Here is a 25,619-nt window from a genome sequence, read left to right as displayed (position 1 = left end):
GTATCGTAATGACTGTGATCTCTGCATACTGTACTTTAAATGTCTTTTCAAGCACATTGTCTGATATACTTTGGCACTGAAATGAAATTTACATTGTTCTCTATGTTTTTCCTATTATATACAGAAAAAGTGTGGTCTATATAGACAACCTTGTTGGCATCGTTATATTTTAGTCTTTTGTTGTTAAAACAAGAGATGTTGTACATACGAATATCATATTTTCCCCTGGTAAGAGGGAGATAATTCAATGTAAAACAATTTCAATAGGACACGTGGTATACGTATAGGACACGTGGTATACGTGCCAAAGAAAGACAATTTCAATAGGACACGTGGTATACGTATAGGACACGTGGTATACGTGTCAAAGAAAGACAATTTCAATAGGACAAGTGGTATACGTATAGGACACGTGGTATGCGTGCCAAAGAAAGACAATGTCAATAGGACACGTGGTATACGTGTCAAAGAAAGACTATCCATACATTATAATTCAGTTCACATTTCACAAAATACATATCTAGAAATGTGTCATAAAATCAACGAGAATAGTTACACTGGTGACAACACCAACATTGACTGTTTTCGTATATGTATTTGTACAGAATTTTATTATTAATAAAATGATCACATTCTCTGTTACAATGGTTTACATTCACTTTTAATATTTCTAAAAAGTATTTTTTATAAGCTGGCTTGATTAAGTCACACCGTTACCGTTACAATAGCTACACTAAACTAGTAGTAACACTGGGTTACACTTTAAATTATATATATAATTTTGTAGAATACGATTGCTTGAATGTATTTAATTCATCAAAAATGGAACATCAATGCTTATAGATAAAATCTATATCACTCATTCAAATTGTTTAATAATTAGTTTTTCCTTACATAATATACGCCCGAGAAGTGATTTATTTTCATTTTAAATGTCTTGAATTCTAGTAATTTTCATGTTATTTCAGTAATGACTAGAAATTGCTAATTACCACAACCAAAACAATGTCTGATTGTAAAAAGTAAATTATTTCCACAGAACCATTCTGCTGTCAGAGGAAATTTGTTTAGAAATAATTGATATGCCTATCTTATAACACTTAACAGAGTGAGTGTTGAAAGTTATAATTGCAATGATCTTACTTGTTTGTAGAACAACTTATTGCTTGTTGGAAAATGATTTGTTGCTGTAATCACTTTGGCGCCATTTATGTTTGAACATTTATTGGATTATAAACCAAAGTTTTAGGTCATGTTTATAGATTCTTGATTAATTGAAAAAAATATTTATTGTTAATATTTGTGTTAAGTTCTGTGAACTGAATATATAACCGAGCAAGGAAAAACGTAGACATTTTGTTCAATAATAAGTTCTACTATTAGATTGATTGATTGTTGATTGCTTACAGTCCATTGGCAAATTCTACTATAAGATATAGAACCACTTATGTTGGCCTGGTCACAAACAAACATACAAGAAAATAAAAGTGTATGAAATTATGCTCAGATCAACAATATCAGTTTTTTACTTCCCAAATTCACAGAACCAGTGCGCTCTAATATGCAATTAAAGGTAATTATATTTAATTTCAGCATATCCATCAGTCACGTCTCAGTCATTACAGCTGAACGGACGTGCTGGGCCAGCTATCCTTTACCCGCTATCTTCGATGAGGGTTTACAGTTAGATGATCAACGACTTACTACTTAAGATGACAGAAACCAATCCAAGCCGTACAGATAGACGTAGAAGTTGGCGTACCCGCGTTAACATGCACTCCAAAATCATTGTATCATGGGGAGTGTTATGCCGATTAACGTCCGAGGGCTGTATCATAGGTATTGGGTGATACGACCTTCATTTCACTGACTCACGGCTTTGGTCCTGACATCTTTAGAACTACGTCCACGATTCATCTACCAGTACTCCATCATCGAGGTTAGCGGGCTGCCAAGCTGACCAAACTGGCCATGAAAGCAGCCGTTGTGAAGTAAACCAACATCAAAATAGTCAACAAAAGAAAAACAACTTACCAAAACCAAGATGGCGGCCTACATATGGCGTCCTCTACTACCTGTTCCTGACCCACGGCATCAAAATATGATAAAGCTCACCAATCGCCTTCGGGCACCGAGCCGGCCGTGCGAGGGCTGTATAGCCAGTCAAGGTCGTTAAACACTTTCATATATATTTAATTTCTAGGCATAAGTCAGGATAAGGTTTGATTTTGTTATGAAATGACTGCCACTTTTATTTTACCTTAGGAGACAATAGCTACATGTATATATGCTTGCACTTGTATAATTCAAAATAGACAGCAATGGGGTATGGATTAGTGATTTTATTCAAAAAGATGATCGGGAGACTACTATCATTTATGAATCAGTTTCTAACTAGTGTAAAATTATGTTTTTACACTATAAAAGTACATTGTAAAAGAAAAATTTTGCACATTTACAAATTACAATACATGTATCACAAAAAAGAGGGAAATGAAATAGTCAAATAGTTACTGACGAAAAAAAAGTCTTCCTAGATGGTATCTTATTTTCTTTATTTTTCTCTGTTTTTTCTTCTTTCAGAAATATCATAATAACGCCTTTGCTTTACATGGACGCTTTTAATTTGCGTTCATGTAGCAATTTGGGTCCCAAACAGATAAACCATATCCTTTCTTTTCCATTATGTACTGCACACACACACAAAAGAATTTGTAGTGCATTGATTTAAAGGAATGGTCATTTGGTCGATTGATTGATTTTGGCTATTTTCCTCAAGACTCGGATAAGAAATATTTGTAGAGCAACACAAGTCAGAAATATGAGAAACATTTATTAGGCCATTAGATAATAATTGTGTTTTGGCAAACTTAATATTTTAGATAGGGCAAATAATTGAATTATGATTACTGAAATAGCTATTTTACAACTTCCATTTATCTGTTATAATGAAAATAAAAAAAGGAAAAGTATTCTTTTATAAACAAATTTACAGTCATTCAAAAGTGACATAACATCAATTCACTTATACACTCGAGTACATATTTTATATCCATCTTAACCTTTTTTTATACGTTCCGAGCAATCAGTTTATTTCTCTCTCAAATAATAGATTCTCGGTTTATTCTCTGCAATCTCTTATAGATGACAGACAAAGGAATAATGAAATTATTTTTTTATTATTTAACATGGTAACAAAGTTATGTCTAAAAAACTCGCCAGGGAAAACTACATTTCTACAGATCAAACGAAGCTTGAGCATGTTACTGACATATTCAATTATAACTCCGCCCGCCATGATCAGTTATATATCAGTTTCTGCGGTCCTGCAACAACAACCCCGGATATTGCTTGTATTGATTAAATTGTTCTTTGATAAGAATTTACAAAGTTATCTGTCCTTTCTTTTACCATTTTAATAGGAACAAAATCTCAGCGAGATATCATAATTTCGTTAAGACGGCAGTTAATAATTTTCTTCTCTATTACGTCTGATGCTCGCGCCTGGTTAATATCAAATTTCAGTTATACAACTATCATGGTATTATTTCTAGACGAAAAGCTCTATTGTAGTGGCTAAATGAGGTAAATGAAACAGCACTAAATGTTATTGTTCCTTTATACTGACTGACACAAAGTTGGAGTAAGATTTATATCATTCTCTGATATGTCCATTCTGATTCCGAAAGTCTTCCATCACAGTGTTATATAGTTACCCACTAAAACGAGGTCAATATGATTTACTCGTCGTAAATATTGTTTTGGAATCGTTGTTTTTGCTGTCCTTGCATCGTTTCATTCGGTACTTTCTTTTATGGTAAAATTGCATTTCGTACAATCAGTGTTTTTTAGACCCAAGTTAGGCTCGTGATTTGTGAACCAAACGCTTTTCAGAACTACACGTGTTTTGTAGACCTAAATTAGGCTCTTGATTTTTGGATCTAAAGCTCGTCCGTATTACATGTGTTTCAGGAGTACTGGATGATACTGTGATTTTTTTAAGCTATTGTTTCCCTGTACCTAACGGGTTTTGTAGACTTAAGTAAGTCTCGTGATTTTTTCACCAAACGCTTGTCCGTTCCACACGTGCTTTTGTAGACCCAAGTTAGGCTCGTGGTATTTTGATTTACGAAAGTTGTCTGCACTACACGTGTTTTGTAGACCTAAGTCTGGTTCATGATATTTGGATCTAACGTTTAACCGTACTACACGTGTTTAAGCGTACTACACGTGTTCAATCGTACTACACGTGTTTAAGCGTACCAGATCAGGCTCGTGATCTTTTAAGCTATACTCTGTATTGACTGTTATGTTATAAAACATAATGTATACTTGCATAAGCTTATTATTTGATTTGATTTTGAATAATCATTATTTTCTCATGATAACAGTTATGATTAAGAACATCTTCTGGAATTACCATTAAAAAGAAGAGAATATAGAAAAAATGTTTAAACATAATTAGTACAGGCCAACTGTCAGTTGGTTATTTTGTTTTAAATACTTCTAATTCTGTCAGAAGCAACCGATAACTAGGCGGAATATCTTCACTCGATTACATATGACAAAACATTATAACAATGACGTGTTGTCAGTAGATGTTTTTATAACACAAAGACTTTGTGATTTCAAATCAAATTAAGTTTTAAAAAGGCTATTCTCTACAGACGTAACTGTTTTCAACAAACAATCTTTTCCACAAATGAAATTTGAATTCTCTTTTCCGCTAACTATCCTCAATGGCTTACTTGATTCTGAAATTGATATGTTATTTAAAAATCATGCTCTTATCCGATCATTTAAGTATTTTAGGGACTTCCTTCCTTTCATCTTGAGAGTTAATATTGAATTTCACAATAACTCAATGAAAAAGTAATCAGGCAGAATAACTTCTATACAACATGGGTCCAAATCGATGACAAATTGGCTATTTACAATTCTTCGGAATCAAATTTGCAAAGCAATAATTTTAAAATTATTTTATTTTCCTATTTTAAACACGCAACTGTTTTAGTGACAAATGAATCTTTTAACGTTAAACTGAATAAAGTTTACGTTCCAATGTGAGACTCTAGACAGCTGCAATGGTGTTTATTTTTGTAAATTAGTCAATTCTAAATCTAATTACACCAAGTCAACAATTATTAAACTTTTTATTAACTACATTAGATTAAAAAAAGATTTCAAGTTTTATTTCACGAAATAGAACGAATTGGAACAAAGCTTAAAGGACACCAGTCTGATGCTATGTCTGAAGATCCTGAATTTATACCATCTACTGTTGTGTTATTGGAATTAGTTGTATAAAATGCTTAAGTGTATGACGTAAATCCTCAATAGTAATGCCCTTGCATGCAATATACAGGGGCGAACTAGAAGACAACGATGTTATTACCATATGTCTGTTCGGAACATTTGAAGGTCCCTTATATGTATTAAACACCTTAACGACCAACGAGAACCTATCAAATAATGTTCATCTTGGTTTCTAGCAGGTGTTCTAGTTGTCCAGTCCTTCCTTTTAACTAATTCCCTGATTTCAACTTAAGAACACATTACTGTTTTATTATTTGGAACAAAGCATATTACAAGTCTCGGAAATACAAAGATTCTGTTTAGAACTATAGCTGTACCTGTAGAAGTTGGATACCACATTATTATATGTATGTCGATGTTATTTATAAAGCCCTTAATTTAAGATACGACCATTTAAACTTCTTGATCCTTTATTCTGAAATGTTATCAATTGAAAACTCTATTCAGATACTTGGAAATTGTCTTTATATATATACTCACATCGAATTGAAAAATAACATGATCATATAATGGGGCTAGTCTCTTCTTCTTTTTTAAAAAATAACCATCAGCTCTTAATTTTTGTCAGTCGAAAACGAAATATACTTTAAAAACCAACAATGAAATTTTATTTAATGCAAATTATTATTAATAAACAGAAATAAAATTAAATCCCTACATATAGGAACTAAATTCCACGAGAGAAATACAATATCTTGAAAATATTACTAGATGTTCCCTTGCTGTATGCAGTTTGCTAGAGCTCTTTATCGTTTGAGAATAAAAGAATTAAGTAATTGATTGCTACAGATATAATTGTATATATTTGTTTTTAAATTATCAAGCATTATTATAGCATATTAAAATTACACCAAGGAAAAATGACCAGCTTTTAGAGAAGACAAATCGGTCATTTCTAGCATAGCAATATCTGCTACGAACTACAATGTTCAGCATGTTTAAGACACAAATTAGCTTGTTGGACAGTTTGTTGGACAGTGTGATTAAGGTCACATCCGTCAAAGGTACAAAGACATTTCAATCTGCATACAGATTGAATATATTGATTACTGGACATACTATTGCGAATTAATGGATAAACAACTACATATTTACACGGAAACTTAATAAACTGTAAATATGTAATTATCGTGTTGTATTTAGATAATTTCATGTGTACATTACTGACGCCTTAAAGAAATAGACCTGAAAGTTGAACATTGAAGAATCAAACGCTTCATTGAGATGTAAAAGGCTAAAAGCGTTCATTCAGACACATTTTTTATGAAGCATTAAAGCGCTTCAGACTTAAAATATGCACATGTCAATTAAACGGTTTTACAACCATATAAATAAAATATAAATTATAAGATGCCTCGGTGGTAAAAAAAAAATGACGAAATCGAATGAAATGAAAATACAATTCACAATATTTCAGAAAAAAATTCAATTTTTGAGAACCATTGACATAAAATTTCACAGGAAACAAGTTTTAAAAGGATAGATTCCTATCTTTAAATTGGTCCGAATGACTGACAGGAAGGAAACATTTCTCTATTATTACACCCTATACTATCAAATCATTTTGAATGCTAATGGAAGAAAGTCTGGACAACATAATATTTTCCCAGTGAATCTTAATGTTTCCAACCGTTCAATTATAAATATTGTGTTAGTTTGATGTGTTTAACGTCCGCCACAGCAACTAAATTCTCTAAGTCGGACGGAATAATCCCCATGTGGCGATATGTCCTTCAATTTAAGTATGGCAATTAACTCATCTTACAAATCTGTGCATGTACTATTTGTTACGTTAGCTCCAACAAAAAATTGAACACTGTTTTAAAACTAAAAATTTAAATTTTGACAACCAATTTTGAAGCAATCGGCAAGGGAATGGAAGCAGATTATTTTAACACATGGACGTTAAAACATATAACTGAAAGATAGTGTCAGAACCATCAGCTAAATAATCAGTCATTTAAATAATATTCAGAATGAAGATAAGGATTTAAACAACAGTAAGGCGGACGATGATTCAAACAGCAATAGAAGGAAGATGTAAACACCATAGCGCAATGTACGGTCTTTAATCATGAGCAAACCTAGTACATATGTTTCAAGTTATTATACCACTCTTGATTAATGCATATTCCCATTTAAAACTGTATACGTATTTACATCTTTTTATAATTTATATTCCGATTGCAGTTAAAACAGCACCAAGTCTAGAGCTGCATGTTTGGTAAATGTTTTCTGTGCCATCACTTGTATTATAAATTGAATTTTTGCTAAACAGTGCAAAATAATTTGTCTTCAACTATAAAACGTCGAGACATTATAAAACGTTTAATATTGACTGAATAGAACCTAACCTTAACACAAAACCAACATAAATATCATCTTCTGCCTAATAAAGATGTTTTGATAAAATTGCAATCTGCCAAATAATAGGAAATAATAATATTGTATGGTTCGAAAGTACAACAGTTCACTGATAAATCAAGTAAGATGAGCGAAGTATCTAATATGTGTTGTGATAAGGAAAACAATATTCAATTCTTAGGTATTGCAATCAAAAGAAATGAATGATAGTCATTCCGAATGTAATAAGATGAAAACCACGAACAGATCAATGCATGTGTGTTTTACATGTTTTGGTGTCTGTTTTGTAGATGACATGGCATTTAAAGATGACATGACACTCGCCGTACATATTTCACAAATTGTATCTCCTACAACCAATTCACTCCGTATTTGAATTAACTGTTATGTTGTAGAGTAATGTTACTGGTTGTACAGAAACACACGGGAAAATAACATAAAGAAGAAAAAGAGGAATAAAATAATGTAAACTATTTGAGCGATTCAGTAATCAAAAGAGGGACGAATGATACCAGAGCGACAGTCAAACTCATAGATACCAGAGCGACAATAGTACAGAAGTTTTTGTGTAAGAGTTCTTTATTGTAGATATATTTTCTCTAGATTTAAACTGAACATAAGAGACTATTGAAGTCAAAGTTAATATTATTATTGGCCTCTCTAGTCTATGTGTGTAGCTTATAATGGCTTAAAATTAATTTACTTCTAGATATTCCAGAGAATAAAACAAATGAAAACACTATATAGATATAGGAAGATGTGGTGTCAGTGCCAATGAGACAACTCTCCATCTATGTCTGGATTCATAGTTTCAGAATTTTATAATGATTTTAAAATACATGCTAGATATTTATTAATACTTTAACATACGATTTGGTACGTTTGTAACAGATCGTTTATCATCTTTAATAAAGAGTAGGAAATGAATATAGATTGTTCTTTGTTGTCAAGTGTTTGTTTATACAAATATTCAAACTCTAAATCTTACATCAAAACAAAGAATTATATAATAAATGTAAACATTTTAAAATAAATATTAACTGCGTTTACTAAGCTGACTATATTTATCTTCATATCTATAACTTATTATATTCTACAGCAATGGTACATACTACGCACCATAATGTATGTTCCTGACATGACATCTAAATGTGTTTTTTTTTATTCTTTGAGGAAATGTTGATGGCAGATTCCTTACATAATCAGTTATATTTCTTAACAACTTTCAGGACGATTTGGAGTTTACCATATGTATATGGAGACCTCTATTTAAAAACTAAACATATATACCTTTAGGTGTCTTTAACTGTGTGTGGTTTGTTTTTATTGACATTGAAATTGTTAACTTTATCACAGTGAATGTTATCATAATGTAATAAATGGAACTGCTTTAGTGCGCCTCACAATCAAAAAAGTCTTCAGTTGTTTCTTTTGAGGTAATCAGAAAAGTTATATGTTCGAATGAGCGTAGCAAAGAGGAACATACACGAATGTTTGAGTACTCAAACTACAAAATGTACCTGATATACTGAAAGGTTTATAGAAGTTCTCAAGGTACAATGACATTCAGTTTTATAGAATTAGACAAACTCGGATGGATGGAAACAGTAATTATTATTTCTTGTTCAATTTATTATTTATTTCGAAGTGCGAACACTGCAGAAAAAAGTTCATTTCATACCCTCGAACACTACAATAACGTCTGGTGTAATCCGGACTAGCTTTATTGCAGCATTATCATAACCACTGCATGTGGTATATAAGGACAGCCTATAAAACAACATACACGCGCGCGCGCACACACACACACAAACACAAACACAAACATTCACCATACACATATTAATTATTCTTCAAACTATAATTATGACAATAAGTAATTTCTCAAGTTTAAGAAAACAATGATCACTCGGGCTTTTTAACAACGGACAATTTGAATTATGGGAAATTTGTCTTATGTCTTTTTAAAGAAATTTTGTAAAATTAAAAATTATAACTGATCACATCTTGTTGGCATTCCTTGATTTCACAAACATAAATATGTAAGAAATCCGTAAAATGGCCACAACCTAGATATTAACTTGATATTGAATGACTGGATGATTGATTCATTGTTATTGGATAACTTTTCCAAAGTAAAAGAGGAAAAGGGCCTCCGACGATCTCCAAATAAATAAGGAAGGATATTATATGAATATATTTAGACACTTATTTTTTTTAGTGAATCTTCAATAGTTTTCTTCCGTCAACTTCTTAATTGATCTCGTTCGCACATTAAGGTTTCTTCCTTTAAACGTAAAAACCTTAAAACAGACTGGCATAAAACTAAAAACCAATAAAATTGACAAACTGGCTTCATTTTATTGGTGTTATTTCTGTACGCTTCCGCAAGCTAGTTATATTGCTTATTATGGGCAATATATGATAACAAATTCTCAGAGAAAAAAATGATGTTAAAATATATATATGGCTTTGTAAGGCGCTACTCTACAGGAATAACTGTAAATAAATAAATTGTCAATACAGAAATAACTATCAATGTATAACATGACAATACAGAAATAACTATCAATGTATAACATGACAATACAGAAATAACTATCAATGTATATAACATGACAATACAGAAATAACTATCAATGTATATAACATGACAATACAGAAATAACTATCAATGTATATAACATGACAATACAGAAATAACTATCACTGTATATAACATGACAATACAGAAATAACTATCAATGTATATAACATGTCAATACAGAAATAACTATCACTGTATATAACATGACAATACAGAAATAACTATCACTGTATATAACATGACAATACAGAAATAACTATCAATGTATAACATGACAATACAGAAATAACTATCAATGTATATAACATGTCAATACAGAAATAACTATCAATGTATATAACATGACAATACAGAAATAACTATCAATGTATATAACATGTCAATACAGAAATAACTATCAATGTATCAATGTATATAACATGACAATACAGAAATAACTATCAATGTATAACATGACAATACAGAAATAACTATCAATGTATATAACATGTCAATACAGAAATAACTATCAATGTATATAACATGACAATACAGAAATAACTATCAATGTATATAACATGTCAATACAGAAATAACTATCAATGTATCAATGTATATAACATGACAATACAGAAATAACTATCAATGTATAACATGACAATACAGAAATAACTATCAATGTATATAACATGACAATACAGAAATAACTATCAATGTATATAACATGACAATACAGAAATAACTATCAATGTATATAACATGACAATACAGAAATAACTATCAATGTATATAACATGACAATACAGAAATAACTATCAATGTATAACATGACAATACAGAAATAACTATCAATGTATATAACATGACAATACAGAAATAACTATCAATGGAAAACATTGTATTACTTACAAAATTAACATCGAACCTTTAAAGGGCGCACAATTCATTAACACAGAGTTAACTCAAACTCTTTCATTAGATTTACAACTTACTAAAATATTCACCAGAATAACATAGGGACAATAAACCTTGCATCAAATCCTAATATAGTATTAACATTTCGTGCGTATTTCAGAACAAAACGCCCATCTTATTATCAACGAGATGAAATCAAAAGGCCCGTAATAAACTTAAATATCAATCAGTTTAAGCCTGATTTTACAGGCCTGTTTGAATTCATGTAATAGATAACATAAATATATAAATCGTTCAACTTGTGATACTTAATATATAGAATATATGTTTTTGCCGAACGAATTAGTCTATGAAATGGTTCTTCATAGTGGCTCTTTTGTTTAATTTTTACACATTTTCTTTCCAATAACTAAACAATGCTGAGCACATGCACATGTTATCTCTAACAAAGGGTAAACTCACAATTTTCATGCATACAGTCCCAAATTAGGTCGAGTCACTGTCTTGCTAGACATGCCTTTATCAATCAAAGATGTCTTTAATTACTTTAACAAAATTGAACGTGTTATTGATGGCAATTTCATGTCAATACTCTGTTTTTATAAGTGTTTGAAAGAGAGAACAAGAATAAGGCTATAATATTTTTTTCTTAATCTTACATCATGACCCTTACATAAAAATGTCTCGAAAACTTTAGTTAATGCTAATGAGTCGACAACACAACGACACACACATCCAAGAGAAAAAAAAAGATACAGCTTAACTCTTTCTTTTGTTTGGGTCTGTATTTGGTAAATTAAGACTTCTTTTCCTTGTATCTGTTTGTTTCCTATATAATATACCGACCTCCATAGCATTTATTAATCAACGCACGCATATTCTGATCTTTTTTCTTTCTTAGCAATTATAACTCATTCAACCGACTTTGTACCGTAAAACAAAAGACTTATCTTTATCTACATTATAACAACATCTTGGCAATAATTATTGTGGTCAAGATGAACCTAATCACAAAAGAAGATCCCCTGGTGTATTACTATATATGGCTTATCAAGATTGAGAGAGACAAGTCATTAATAATAACAGTGCTCTCTGTCTGATCAATGTATTACCATCCAAACCTACAAAGTAAACCTACTGCTCCAACAATGATAGATACATCAAACTTTTATAGGTTTTCACGTGGAATGGAATTATTATGCAATATAATTAAAGTAAATGACAATATCATATTCTTTAATGTTCTTGTTTCGTATGTCTGTCATTTGGTGGTATAATATATGTCTCATGTATATTTCTCCAACAGCGATCTACTCATTTTTCCATATTGAGGCTGTTTTTTTCAGGCAACTATTACGATGGATTTGTTTTTAATTACGTATTTTATTTTAAATGTAGCAAAGTGTGTTTGTACCAAGTCAGGAATATGACAGTTGTTATTCATTCGTATGATGTGTTTGAGCTTTTGATTTTGCCATTCTGTTTTGAAGCACATTATATGTCATTTAGGTTATTTTTTAAATTATAAGTTCTTCGTGTAAATTGAACGAGAAAATAAACAGAAAGGATTGAATTTCTTGGTAAAGAATGATAATATTGCTAAAGATTGATATATTTAAATGTCTCTTTGGTATCTGCCTCTTCTTTTGAACGAGAAAATAAACAGAAAGGCTTGAATTTCTTGGTAAAGAATGATAATATTGCTAAAGATTGATATATTTTAATGTCTCTTTGGTATCTGCCTCTTCTTTTGAACGAGAAAATAAACAGAAAGGCTTGAATTTCTTGGTAAAGAATGATAATATTGCTAAAGATTGATATATTTTAATGTCTCTTTGGTATCTGCCTCTTCTTTTGAACGAGTAAAACTGTCTATTCTCGTTGATGTCAACGCAAATATCAAGTTATTTTTTATCATTGCCTAACAGACTTACACCCAAAGCACTACAAATTAAAAAAAAACTCGAGAAATTTAATATTAATACAATTATCCTAAACAGATAAAAAAAAATAGCGATCGCTATCATCTACAAAGATATGTACAAATCTACGCTAGCAAGAACAATTACACTTACACTATTATAAGATACCAAGCATCTCTTAGAAAAGGAGTACCTTTGCTTATCAAAATATATACAACAAGATTCTTACAAGGGAGTGCAAACACGATCATATTTTATTACAGATAGCTATTACCAAATGTAACACTAACACACAATAAAATCCATATATACGAGCATAAAACACAGGAAGCTCCACGAAACATTTCAGGCCCATATACGTCTATAAAGAAGTACTAATAGGATTCCGTGCACACTATTATGATAGGACAATCAAATACGGATCCTTTTGCATGATCATAAAAAAACCTAACAGTCCGCGAACACAGCCATTAAAAATAGTTTAATTCTCTGTACACGAACATACTTAATTAAATCTTAAACTCTTTACACACGATTAGTACCAAGACAGCTATTTCTGTCTAATAACAGGGTAATTGATTGTAATTAAAGTACACACAAGTACAAACTTTCCAAATGGTAGTAGACGCGAAAAACTAGAAGAATATCAAATCCTCTAAAAGTGGAAGAGGATTTTTCAATGCAACAGTTTTTTGTGTGTCTTTTAATTTATAAAATGAAACAATGTTTAAAATAATGTAAAGAGGAGATCTGTCAAATGCATTTATCTATTTTAAGCTAAAAACATTCCTGAAGTAATAAATGTAATTAAGGGTCAGGAACATAAATGTTGAAATCTTCAGGAAAAGCCATCGATCTGTCGTCATAGTGAGCATCACAGCGAACAAGCAAACAATTAACCCATCATTTACACTTTCTATACACAATATGACACCTTATCAATAAGCCAATCAACAAATTCATTATCATCTTTCATTGCATTCAACTTTGATATTGGATCAATCCGACTTCTTCCTATTACAAAAGATGTAGATATTCTTCTCAACTTAGCCTTCTCATTTTCAAACTCATTAAGTCTTCAATAAAGCGCCAATTTCAAAATGAGGTCTGTCAGTGGTAATTACGGGTATGAGGTCTGTCAGTGGTAATTACGGGTCTAGGGATATCTAGACATTCCTATTCTTCTCACAGACATGTGAACACTATCTTCCTAAATCACTTTTGATGTTTGACTCTATGATTTAAATTACGTTCTATGTTTGACTTTATCATTTAAATTACGTACAAAACAGAAAATAACACCTAGCCATAAAGAAATACTTTTTTGCCACATTTAGAAATTCGTCAGATGGAATAACAGACATGAATAATTTGATGCGTGTCTTTTTGTTTCTTTTGACTTAAATTGTCAATTTTGACGAGTACGTTTAGGCGTATTTCAGAGATGATCCTTAAGTACTAGATTTTATACAGAATTAGATTAGTTATTTAATTAGTTTTCCAGTGCAAAATAATCTATCAAAAAAATAAGGGTTTCGGTAAATAAACTTGCATTTAACAATAATTCAATCTTCGTGTGACAACACTTCGGTTTCGACGACGTTGTGTTTTTTTCTATTGTACAGACATTTTTAGAATATCGGGTTTTGCCGAACAAAGGCAACAGTAGTATACCGTTGTTCGAAATTCATAAATCGATTGAAAAAAAAAAACAAATCCGGATTACAAACTGAAACTGAGGGAAACACATCAAATATAAGAGGAGAACTACGACACAACAAAAATACAACACTTAAATGTAACACTCACAGAAACGAACTATATTATAACAATAGCCATTTTCAGACTTGGTACAGGACTTTTAAGAAAAAAATGGTGGGCTGAACCTGGTTTTTCGGCTAGCCAAACCTCGCGCTTTTATGCCAATGTTAAATATAACATTAAAATGACAACATTACATGACAGGACTACAGTACAAATAAATGCAAAAACATTCGGGACAAAGAAATACACAAATAAACATTACAATAGGACATTTCGACATGCTAATAGTTACAAAATGTATCAGACGACATGCTAATAGTTATCAGAGGTATCATGGGCCGATTTATCGAAACTGTCCTATGATCGGTCCTAAGAATTTCTAAGGACTGAAGTTAGGATAAAGTTAGAACCGACTTACGACACATCGTAGCATGCACATCGAAGCCATCTTAGGATTATCTTAGTTAGGATGTCCTAACCGCAGTCCTAAGTATTGGCGTAAAAGAAAATAGCAAATTAAAAATGAGACAAATCTAAACATTGTATCAAATTTAACCAATTGCTATAATTTAAAAAAAAGATTAAAAATTAAACGTTATAAATAATTTTTGTATTATAATTGTACATTTAAACTCTATGAAGTGTAAAAAAAACCAAACATTTAAACTCTATGAAACAAAACATTAGACAAAAAAAAAAAACGTTTTATATAAGAATTGAACAAACTAATTGTAAAAAGTTAAAACTACATGTAAAAATGTAATCGGTAAAATCACTATATGCTTTGAGTGTGCTGAATTACAAGTGTCACGGTTTCGTACTTCAAAGACCAAAGGCAAATCTCGTGCATCCTGCATATATAAATACTGAGTACTTCAACTATTTTACTTTGCGTGTGTATATGAGCAAGACACCAAATTCGAATTTTACCGATGCCAAACTACAGACTCTCCTTGACGACGTGGAAAAGAGTAAAGCTTTGCTTTTTGGTAAATTGACAAATGTTGCAATCAATAGTGTTGAAAAGAGTGGTTGAGATTTAATATGCATTAAGGGAGCTATCATTAGATTTTTAGGGGGTGGGGCTAGGATGAAATTTAAAAAAAGGCAGGGCAAGAGTTTGGAGTTAAAAAAACCCAGAATGAGCAACTTTGCAAAAAAAAAGGCATACGACAATTTGTGTAAACAGTCAGTATAAACTATTAAAAACGACAGGACCGAGTAGGGTGAAAAAAGGAAGCTCCGAATGACAGAGATTTCAAGCAAAACAAAGCATGGCAATATTTTCCATCCTAGCACTCACCCCCCTTTTTTTCCCGTGTCATTAAAATGAAATGGAAACAATAAAGGCTATATTTGTTTATAAAATAATCATCCTAAATATATCCTAAAGTTAGGACCGTCCTAAGTTGCGACATGTTTGATAAACCCTCTTAGGAAACCATGGTCAAAAGATGTGATCACCTATAATTGCCCTTGGTATTCAAAGATTTTCCAAATAATTGTGCTATTTCAACAATTACTCATGTAATCATGCAACATGTTTTTCTGTGAGTCTGAGAATAGCTATTTCGCCTTACACTATCACTTAACTTGATAAAAAACAAAGACAATTGTATTTAATAACTTGATATTCAAGACAGAATAAAAGACTTGCTACTTTATTAAGTTACTATTCAATAAAATAATATGGTGTCTCAAAAGGCTAAAAGATAGTCTATGAATATTTGTATCAAGACACAACGATTCCGGAGAAAATTCTACTCTGCATTCAATCAATTTCCATTTATATTAAATTCAGAAAGGAAAAAGGCAAAATGTTCAAAAGACGAAGGGATAATTTTGGACGTTCAAATTATCCATATTTTTTCTACAGTCAACAAATAATTGTAATAACACATGTATTTATATGAATTTTAGATTTATTCTCTGAAAATTGGCAAATAACAAGTATTATCAATTGAATATTACTAGTGCAGGGTAACTCATCTTCGAACATTTTGTTTTGTATATATGAGCAATGAATTTTAAACGTATAATAAATCAGGGTTTCTTAAATCGTGAAATCAAGTATTAATGCAAGAAACAACATTTTTTCTACAATCCACGAATATTAGTACCAACGCACACGCCAATAGAATAAACAAACAGTAGCCTATAAATATACTATCTTTGCAAAGGATGAACATTGGTGTTTACGTCACAAGGTATAAAGTAAAGATGACAGGACGGGTGGGACATGTGATAGATAAAGACTTAGTGTTTACAACACAATGATAAACAGTTAAGATGACAAGACAGATAGGCACGTTATGCATATAAGTGTATACAACACTTGGACAGAACGGAAAATATAACTGTTACTTAAGTATTTTAAAACAACTATAATTTCGTTTCAAGAAACTAAAGACCTTGACTATCGTCCATAGTGACTGAAAGTAATATCAATTCGTTAAACATTCAATGAGTTCTTGAACTTTTTCGACAATTAACATTTACAATTGATAATAAATATATGTTATTAACTGTTTCAAACGTTCGATAAAAGTCTCAATTCGAAGAAAAATGTAGACATTTAAGATAAGATTTATCATGTTTTTAAGGAAACGTAGAATTAAAATATTCATTACAATTTATCACCCTGAAATTCCTGACGAACATGGCGATTTAGAGTTTCCGAAAATAGATAAAATATAGGTTGTCTGCTGTGTTAGCTCAATGTGTATGCTTAAATTATTATCACAAGTAAATGAAGCATTCTATATCTCTTCAGGAACTTTGTGTTACAAAAGGACACTCGGTCATTTGGGAAGTACAAGAAAATTAACTTAGTACAAGAAAATACAACAAACATTTGTAGAACAATATATTAATATAGAACACACTCAAGACATTTGGATATCAGATGTCAATTTTTCATAATTTATGTTTAATTTACAATGAATCAGTCAAATCGTTGGACAGTGAGAAAATACATTAATTTCTAATTCTATTTGTGCATTGTTTCATCAAATCTATTCTCCCGACCATGATAACATAAATTGCAATGATTATTTAATAGTTATATGGTCATTGATGGTGTTTACAATATGTGTGTTGCAAATATTATGTGTTATTTACAAAAAAATCAAGTTTTTATCTATTTTCTAAATCTTCAGATATTTACAATATACATGTTAATAAACTTTATATCATATTCTTTTAATATTAAATCGACCTCATTGCACTCAATGCCTCTTACCTCAATTATATCCTACATTGCTCATATTATCAATTTATTATTTGTGTATTACTTATAATATTGTGTATTTCACTAATGTTTATATAATCATTGTATGATGTTTTTGTATCTTGCCCGACAAGGGCCCATGATTGGTTTAATAAAATAATGTCTAAATGTCTAACGTCTAATGTATGGTGTGTTTTTTCGTCTTGTGTGTTTTATAGCTCCTTCATAGGTTTCAAATGGGAACGAGAGATTGAAATCCAAACAAAACATTTTTAGTCGCCTAGTTTGCACATATAACATTATATACTTATAATGCGTAGGACTTGAAATCAAACAGACCAAAATATCAATTTTGATTTGTGGTTTATGATTGAAAAAGTGATGACCTATTTTAGTATTTGTGAGCATTCTAATGATAACAAAATGTATATACGTACATTTTTTTATGTGTAATAATTTGGAATATTTGATATTTATGGATTATAACCAATGGGACTCTTCGATTATATTTAAGCCACAACCTTGAATGAAAATGAAAGTAAGCAACATCTCTCTTTTTAAGTATATTAGAATATATTTCAAACTCTGGAATAGAACGAAAAAATGCAGTCGTTTTCTATAATAGTTCATATTTTGTTTTCCATTTTTTTTTTATTACATTAAAATATACGAGCAATGAATTTTAAACGTATAAAACAGGTCGGGTTGGACGTATGATGTATACAGTGTTTCCAACACATGCTATACAGTCACGATGACAGGACGGGTTGGACATACTTATAAGGTAATGCATATAGTATTTTTTACATGTACCACCCAATTGTAAGTTTAGCGGTTTGAAGCAAGGAATTAGAATACATGCATACTTTATAATATTGTTTAAAAATGATAGACACTGGGATAGAACCGAACATATAACTAGTATTTAACAACTATAATTTCGTTTTAAGAAACTAAAGACCTTGACTATCGTCAGAAGTTACTAAAAGTAATATCAATTCGTTAAACATTCAATGAGTTCTTGAACTTTTTCGACAACTAACATTTAAAATTGATGGTGAATATATGTTATTAACTGTTTCAAACGTTCGATAAAAGTCTCAACTCGAAGAAAAACTGTAGACATTTAAGTTGAGATTTATCATGTTTTTAGGGAAACTTAGAATTAAAATATTCATTACAATTTATCACCCTGAAATTCCTGACAAACATGGCGATTTAGAGTTTCCGAAAATAGATAAAATATAGGTTTTCTGCTATCTTGTGTCAGCTCAATGTGTATGCTTTAATTATGATCACAAGTAAATGAAGCATTATATGTCTCTTCCGGAATTTTGCGTCACAAAAAGACACTCGGTCATTTGGAAATACAAGAAAGTTTAACTTAGTACAAGAAAATACAACAAATATTTGTAGAATAACATATTACTTTAGAACAGATTCATGAAATGTTGATATCAGATGTCAATTTTCCATAACAGATATAAGAAGATGTGGTATCAGTGCCAATGATGCAACTCTCCATACAAGTCACAATTTGTAAAAGTAAACCATTAAAGGTCAAAGTACAGTCTTCAACACAGAGCCTTTGCTCACACCGAACAGCAAGCTATAAAGGGCCCCACAAATGACTATTGTGAAACCATAACGTATGCTTCTATAAATGTAAACCTTCAAATCGTTGAAAATCCTGGGAATACATTTGTATTCCTTTTTGTGTATTTCTAGATTCTTTTCATCAAATTTATTCTCCCCAAGAAGATATCATAAAATTGTATTGGTTATTTTCGCAGTTATATGGTGTGAACAGTATGTTTGTTGCAAATATTATGAGTTATAGAAAAATAAATAATAAATTAAAAAAAAATCCTGCATTGACATATTTTCATTATCTTTAGATATTTAAAAAAAATCAAAATAAAGGTTCTTCACAAATGATTTATACATTTTCAATGCATGGCTTTAAACATTTGAATTGAACTATTCTTATCTCTAGAAGGACTTTAGAGAAATATATTGAACTTTTATATCGCATACCTTTTCGTTTATCGTTTATTTTCAAGCTTTTCTTATATGTATGGTAAATTCCTTTATACTATGCCTTCCAGTGAATCCGGTTTTATCTGGGTTTGTTTATTTGTGTTGTGATGGCGGGCCAGTCTTTATTGGTGAACATGCAGAAGCTTCCATCACCTGACAGGAAACAGGCAATTCTTTTCAATTAAAATCGGAGTCTAACACCTCGTCAACCTCAAGAGTGATAAGAATACGATACCTAACGTCTTAGACCACTTGGTAGGGGTTCGTCCTAACAAAATTCGACTTATCTGAATATTTTGTTGTTAACTGTTGTTTTCTTTTCTCATCTAGCTATATATGGTGTTATCTTGTGGGTTTCTTTTATGGTTCCTTCAAAGGTTTTTAATTCAGTAATACGACAGATTGAAATCAAATGAAACTTTTATATGGTCAAGTTTCCGCTACCTTTTTGGCTGAGGACTTAAAATCAAAAGAACAAACTGACAAATCAATGTGTATTTGTGGTTTTTGGATAAATTATGCCTGTGTAATAATTTAGAATATTCGATATTTATATTATAACCAATTCTATATTGGGACTTTCGATTGTTTGTAAGCCACAACTTTGAAGGAGAATGAAAGTAAGCAACATCTCTTTTTTTGAATATTACAGTATATTTCAAAACCAGGAATCAAACGAAAAAAATGCAGTCGTTTTAGTTCATATTTTTTACCTTTTTTTTTAGTACATTACAATTTTCTACAAAATATAAAAAAGGAGATGTGGTATGATTGACAATGAGACAACTCTCCACAAGAGACCAAAATAACACAGAAATTACAAACTATAGGTCACCGTACGGCCTTCAACAATGAGCAAAGTCCATACCGCATAGTCAGCTATAAAAGGCCCCTAAATGACAATGTAAAACAATTCTAACGAGAAAACTAACGGCCTTATTTATATAAAAAAAAATGAACGAATAACAAATATGTAACACATAAACAAACGACAACCACTGAATTACAGGCTCCTGTATTACTTGTAACTTCTTAATCAATAAATGAAAGAACAGAAATCTGTCTTGTTGGAATTAACAACCTTCTCAGAAATTTGTTCTATTCCTACTTATGGCAAACATGTACTATCTGGAAAACCTGACCACGTCAATCATTTTTTAATTAGTTGTCTAATTTCTTATTTTACATTTACATTTAAATTAACATTTTCTATTTGATATCGGGTTTTAGTTTTATTATATATTTTTTTTCATATATTTCTCAATTAATTTTGAATTGATAATAAATCGATTTTCAAGTTCTTTTTTTATATTAGTTCGTACGAAAGAATGACACATGACATTCACTTTTCTCGCGGCCATTGTATGATATACAATGGATACCTAATTTTAAAATAATTTATGCTTTGATTATCATTGAGAACATGCGATCTGACGTATTTTTCTGCTAAGTTGCGAGGTTGCGCTTAATACACAGACTACCAATTGTTTTACCATTTAGCTGTATTTATGTCTAGAGCTAGAATATATATTCAATTTACGATTAATGAAACAAACTGAGTTCAACAATTTCTTTAATTAGGTCCTTGGTTTCGAGGGCTTTTTACAACTCTCCGATAATTTCCGATTTTCTTTGATAGTCAGCCTTTCTTTGCGCTGCCTTTAAAGTCCAACATAAGTTAATGATTAGAGACGTTACCATTTGTTACAGATAGAAAGAATATCTCACGACTCAGTGACTAGGAGATCTTGTCATTTTCATTAGATTTCTTTGATATCTGCTATTGATTAGGTTCAGCTACGTTAATATAAGAACTCAACAATCAGTCGGAATGTAGAAGCTTATATTGTCATGATTATTGAATGAGAAAAACATTAAAAAAAATAATTGGCAGAATTTAATAACGTTTTCATAACACCTTAAGATCAACATGATTTATTCATTTAAATTGTATAGAATTAAAAAATTAACAAGTTACAACTTTGACATAGAAAAGGGTAATATAAATATAAAAAGCATAGTACAACATGCTGAAAATGTGTAGAAAATTTAAATAACTTCTACTGGTAATGCCTTTAAAAAAATCTACATTTTTAAACCAAAAACATTTGAAAATTAGTACCAAAGTTGTAACTGTGTGAACATTGTATAGAAATTGACCAATGTATGAAATATTCGTTTAATTTACAAGTAACTAAAAAGCTATTTATAAAACCCTATAAACAGTTCATTAAATACTCTGCGGTGTTGAGCGTTTTATCATTTTAATGATAACTTGTTGTCTTACCTGTTGCTTTACAAGTATAGACACAAACAAATAATATTAAAAGAGTGAAACATAAAAGAAAACCTTTAAAGGTACTTACCCCTAGGAGGTACGAAAATATTCAAAACGAGGCAAGATTCGTGTTGTCGGTTTGTTGATTGCATTATCCGATAAAAATGGATTTGGGAACCTTTTGGTTTCTCACTTCCAGAAAACAACCTGTCACGCCATTTAGTTTGAGGGCATGCCAAAGAATCATTTGCTTCTTTAACAAATTTCGAATGCATGATAACCTCAGACGGTGGCATAAATCTTAATGACCCAGAGGCAAAAGGTATTCCAAAATATCCTTCAACTGTGCGGAGTTGAGATTCTCTTGGGAATTCAACTAACACCCCTCTAATCTTTCCTTTGGAGGTAGTAATTGGCCTTTGTGCTAGTTGATGAATTGATACCGGTGCTATACATCCTTTAAAAATTAACAGCCACATACAAAGTAACGAAAACCAATAATCTGTCATTGTTGCAACACCCATTTTGATCATTTGTTCAAGAAGCTCACATAGTTTTTAGTGTTCCTATGAAGTCAGAGGAATTACAAATCCAATATTCCTTCAACTGGAGAAAGTTATTTATTGTCATAATGATAAATATTTTCCTGATTTTATAAACCAATAAATACAGTAACGTAATCACCCGATCACACGTATTTGTTGACATAAGACTGCAAACAGTCACCTATGGATCAAATAGAACACGGTTCATTCTGCAGGCACTAATTGAATGGCGAAATTAAATTTTTCCAATTGTATCAAAATAGCGGAATCATCATCAAACAATAAAGACACACTCTGCAGTGCAATATGATTACATTATCTGAGATATATCTTGGCGATCGTAATAGTTTTTCTAAGGCTTCCAATATTTTTATATTCCGTCAAGGATTATTGAAGTGGGAATATTTCATGTGCAATATACCTGCATGAGTTTGACTGCTAAACTCATCTTATAAACTACGCTGTATTGGTTAATTAAATCTATATCTAATATCAAAAACACTTCTATAACGATTTGATAAACTGTACAACAATCCGGCGTCAACAGCATGGAATAAACATCAGACACGACTTGTTGTTACTGTGCAATCACTGGCTTGATGCGAGTATGATGGATTAATCACAGAGGGTCATTAAAGAATAAAAATCATGTCCCTGTAGAATCGAATACTTGAAGTTTTGACAAATACTGATCAATTTGTAAAATCTTATTCTGTGTCAGCATCAATGCATCGATATTTTTCACAAAATACAAAGACGTAGAGATAAAGAAGAAAGAATCACGACACAGCAAGCATTGTTTCCAGATAATCGACTAATTTGCATTCTGATGGGTGAACATGAACTTTTTGTTTATACTACTTGTCTACACGATGGTAAAAAATTCTTCATTATTTTCTGATGAATTAGCCAGCTTCTACTTTCTGAAGATGTCAAAAATAATTTCGGAAAAGACGATATGTAACAACATTTACGAGAATTTTAACAAACGAGGCTTTTGAACGTACATTTGTTTATTACCAGAAATTAACAAAACATCTCATTGGATATATTAGAATGCACACTATGATCCAATAAACGTCTTTCACGCTGTTTGAATGATATCTGTAATTAAAAAGCTTGTCAGAACAAGCATAACACTTCTAACGTCTAGAAAATTATTCAAAAATATTTCCTTAAATACAAATTCCAATATGTTCAACGGAATCAAGTAGTATAATTGCTAATCTATTTAATAGTTAGTTCACAAATTATATATTGAAATTTTCAAGAATACAGATGGGCGATTACTTCTTCCGCTAGAACTCTACAATAGACATTGACTTAAATTCATCAGGATGACTTCCAGAATATATATAGACATACACGTTCACTTAACTGGTGAATAATATACAATTCCCGGCAATACTGATGGCACAGATCTCTAAATAAAGCAAATCTACGTTTGCATAAGAGTCCTTCAATATGAATAAACAATTATACCAAAGCTAATGATATCAAATACTGTATTAAATAATATTTTCTTGAAATCACAAAAGTCAAGTATATCTTTTTGACTACAAAGCAATGATAAGATGATGTGCCTAACCTCGACAAATACTAGAAACAACAAATCATACTTATATTAATAACCAAACGAACTGATTTAGCAGATATGTCAGACATAATTTGTACGAAAACAATTTAGGGAGGTTTTTGAGATGTTGTGCATTTGCCATCGAACTGTCACAGTCATTACCGCCGTTAACATAACGTGTCCAGATTTATAATAATTTCTGACGGAATCCTCTATTGATCATAGTATTTAACTCAATTACCAGATCTTTATACAGTACCCTATTATTGTCCACAATGCCGAAACGCCAATCACAGCGCATGCTAATTTAATAAGTTTGTATACGTAACAATGGTTACAAAAACTCTGTTTAATATACTGAACTTCCCGTGGGATTGATATCCACTTTGCATCTAACTGTTCGTGATCCTAGACAGTAATTAATATTATTAAAAGGTTTTTATGCTAATTGATGTCTTTGTATTTGTGATAGGAATCAAATTAATTTCAATCAATTTTTGTTGCGTTTTCGATATAGTATGGATCGTTCGTTTTTATGGTTGAATGCAAATAAACGTACATTACAATGAATATGTTATCCATAAAAGTTTATTGTTAACTACCACGGACAGAATGGTCCTAAAATATAAAGAGGCAGGTGTTCTGATATGTCAGGTGTGCAACAAACATATATACCCAGTCTTGTATTAAATGTACAATCTATTAATAAATTTTGATTGGCGCATATTTATATTTAATGTTGTTAATCGATAAATTTTATTTCAAATCTCTGTAAAAAGTGGCGAAAGATACCAGAGGGACATTCAAACTCATAGATCGAAAATAAACTGACAACGTCATGGCTAATAAAAGACAGACAAACAGACAAATAATAGTACAAGGACACAACATAGAAACCTAAAGACTAACAGATTGTAGTTTCTAAAACCAGATTTTTGTGTGCACTAGACAAAGCCAAACTAAGGAAATCATCATACGAGATTACGAACGAGATTATCATAGTCCATGAGTATGTAATTGATAATTATTATTACCTTAGGAGCAACGTCTATTAAGAATTAAACAAATTCTGATCAAAGAGAAGTAGGACATACCGTGACGAAT

The 25,619-nt window shown here is 30.9% G+C and overlaps 1 protein-coding gene across 9 annotated transcripts in view; it reads right to left on the bottom strand.

Moving 5' to 3' along the window:
- Positions 1-25,619, bottom strand: part of LOC139517920 (neuroligin-4, X-linked-like) — a 261,221-nt gene that overhangs the window by 74,217 nt on the left and 161,385 nt on the right. Inside the window, exon 1 of one of the 9 annotated variants that reach the window (XM_071309464.1) lies at positions 22,483-24,546. The exons of 7 other annotated variants lie outside the window; for them this stretch is intronic. In XM_071309464.1, coding sequence (XP_071165565.1) covers positions 22,483-22,927 — 445 coding nt within the window. In that variant the 5' untranslated portion in view covers positions 22,928-24,546. Of the gene's footprint in view, positions 1-22,482; positions 24,547-25,619 lie in introns of those variants that run through there. One more of the 9 variants, XM_071309457.1, reaches the window with a different exon arrangement.

This window comes from Mytilus edulis, chromosome 3 (assembly GCF_963676685.1).
Source record: "Mytilus edulis chromosome 3, xbMytEdul2.2, whole genome shotgun sequence".
NCBI classification, from domain to species: Eukaryota; Metazoa; Mollusca; class Bivalvia; order Mytilida; family Mytilidae; genus Mytilus; species Mytilus edulis.
Note: the sequence above shows the minus strand (reverse complement) of the source record. Positions and strands in the feature narration are given on the sequence as shown.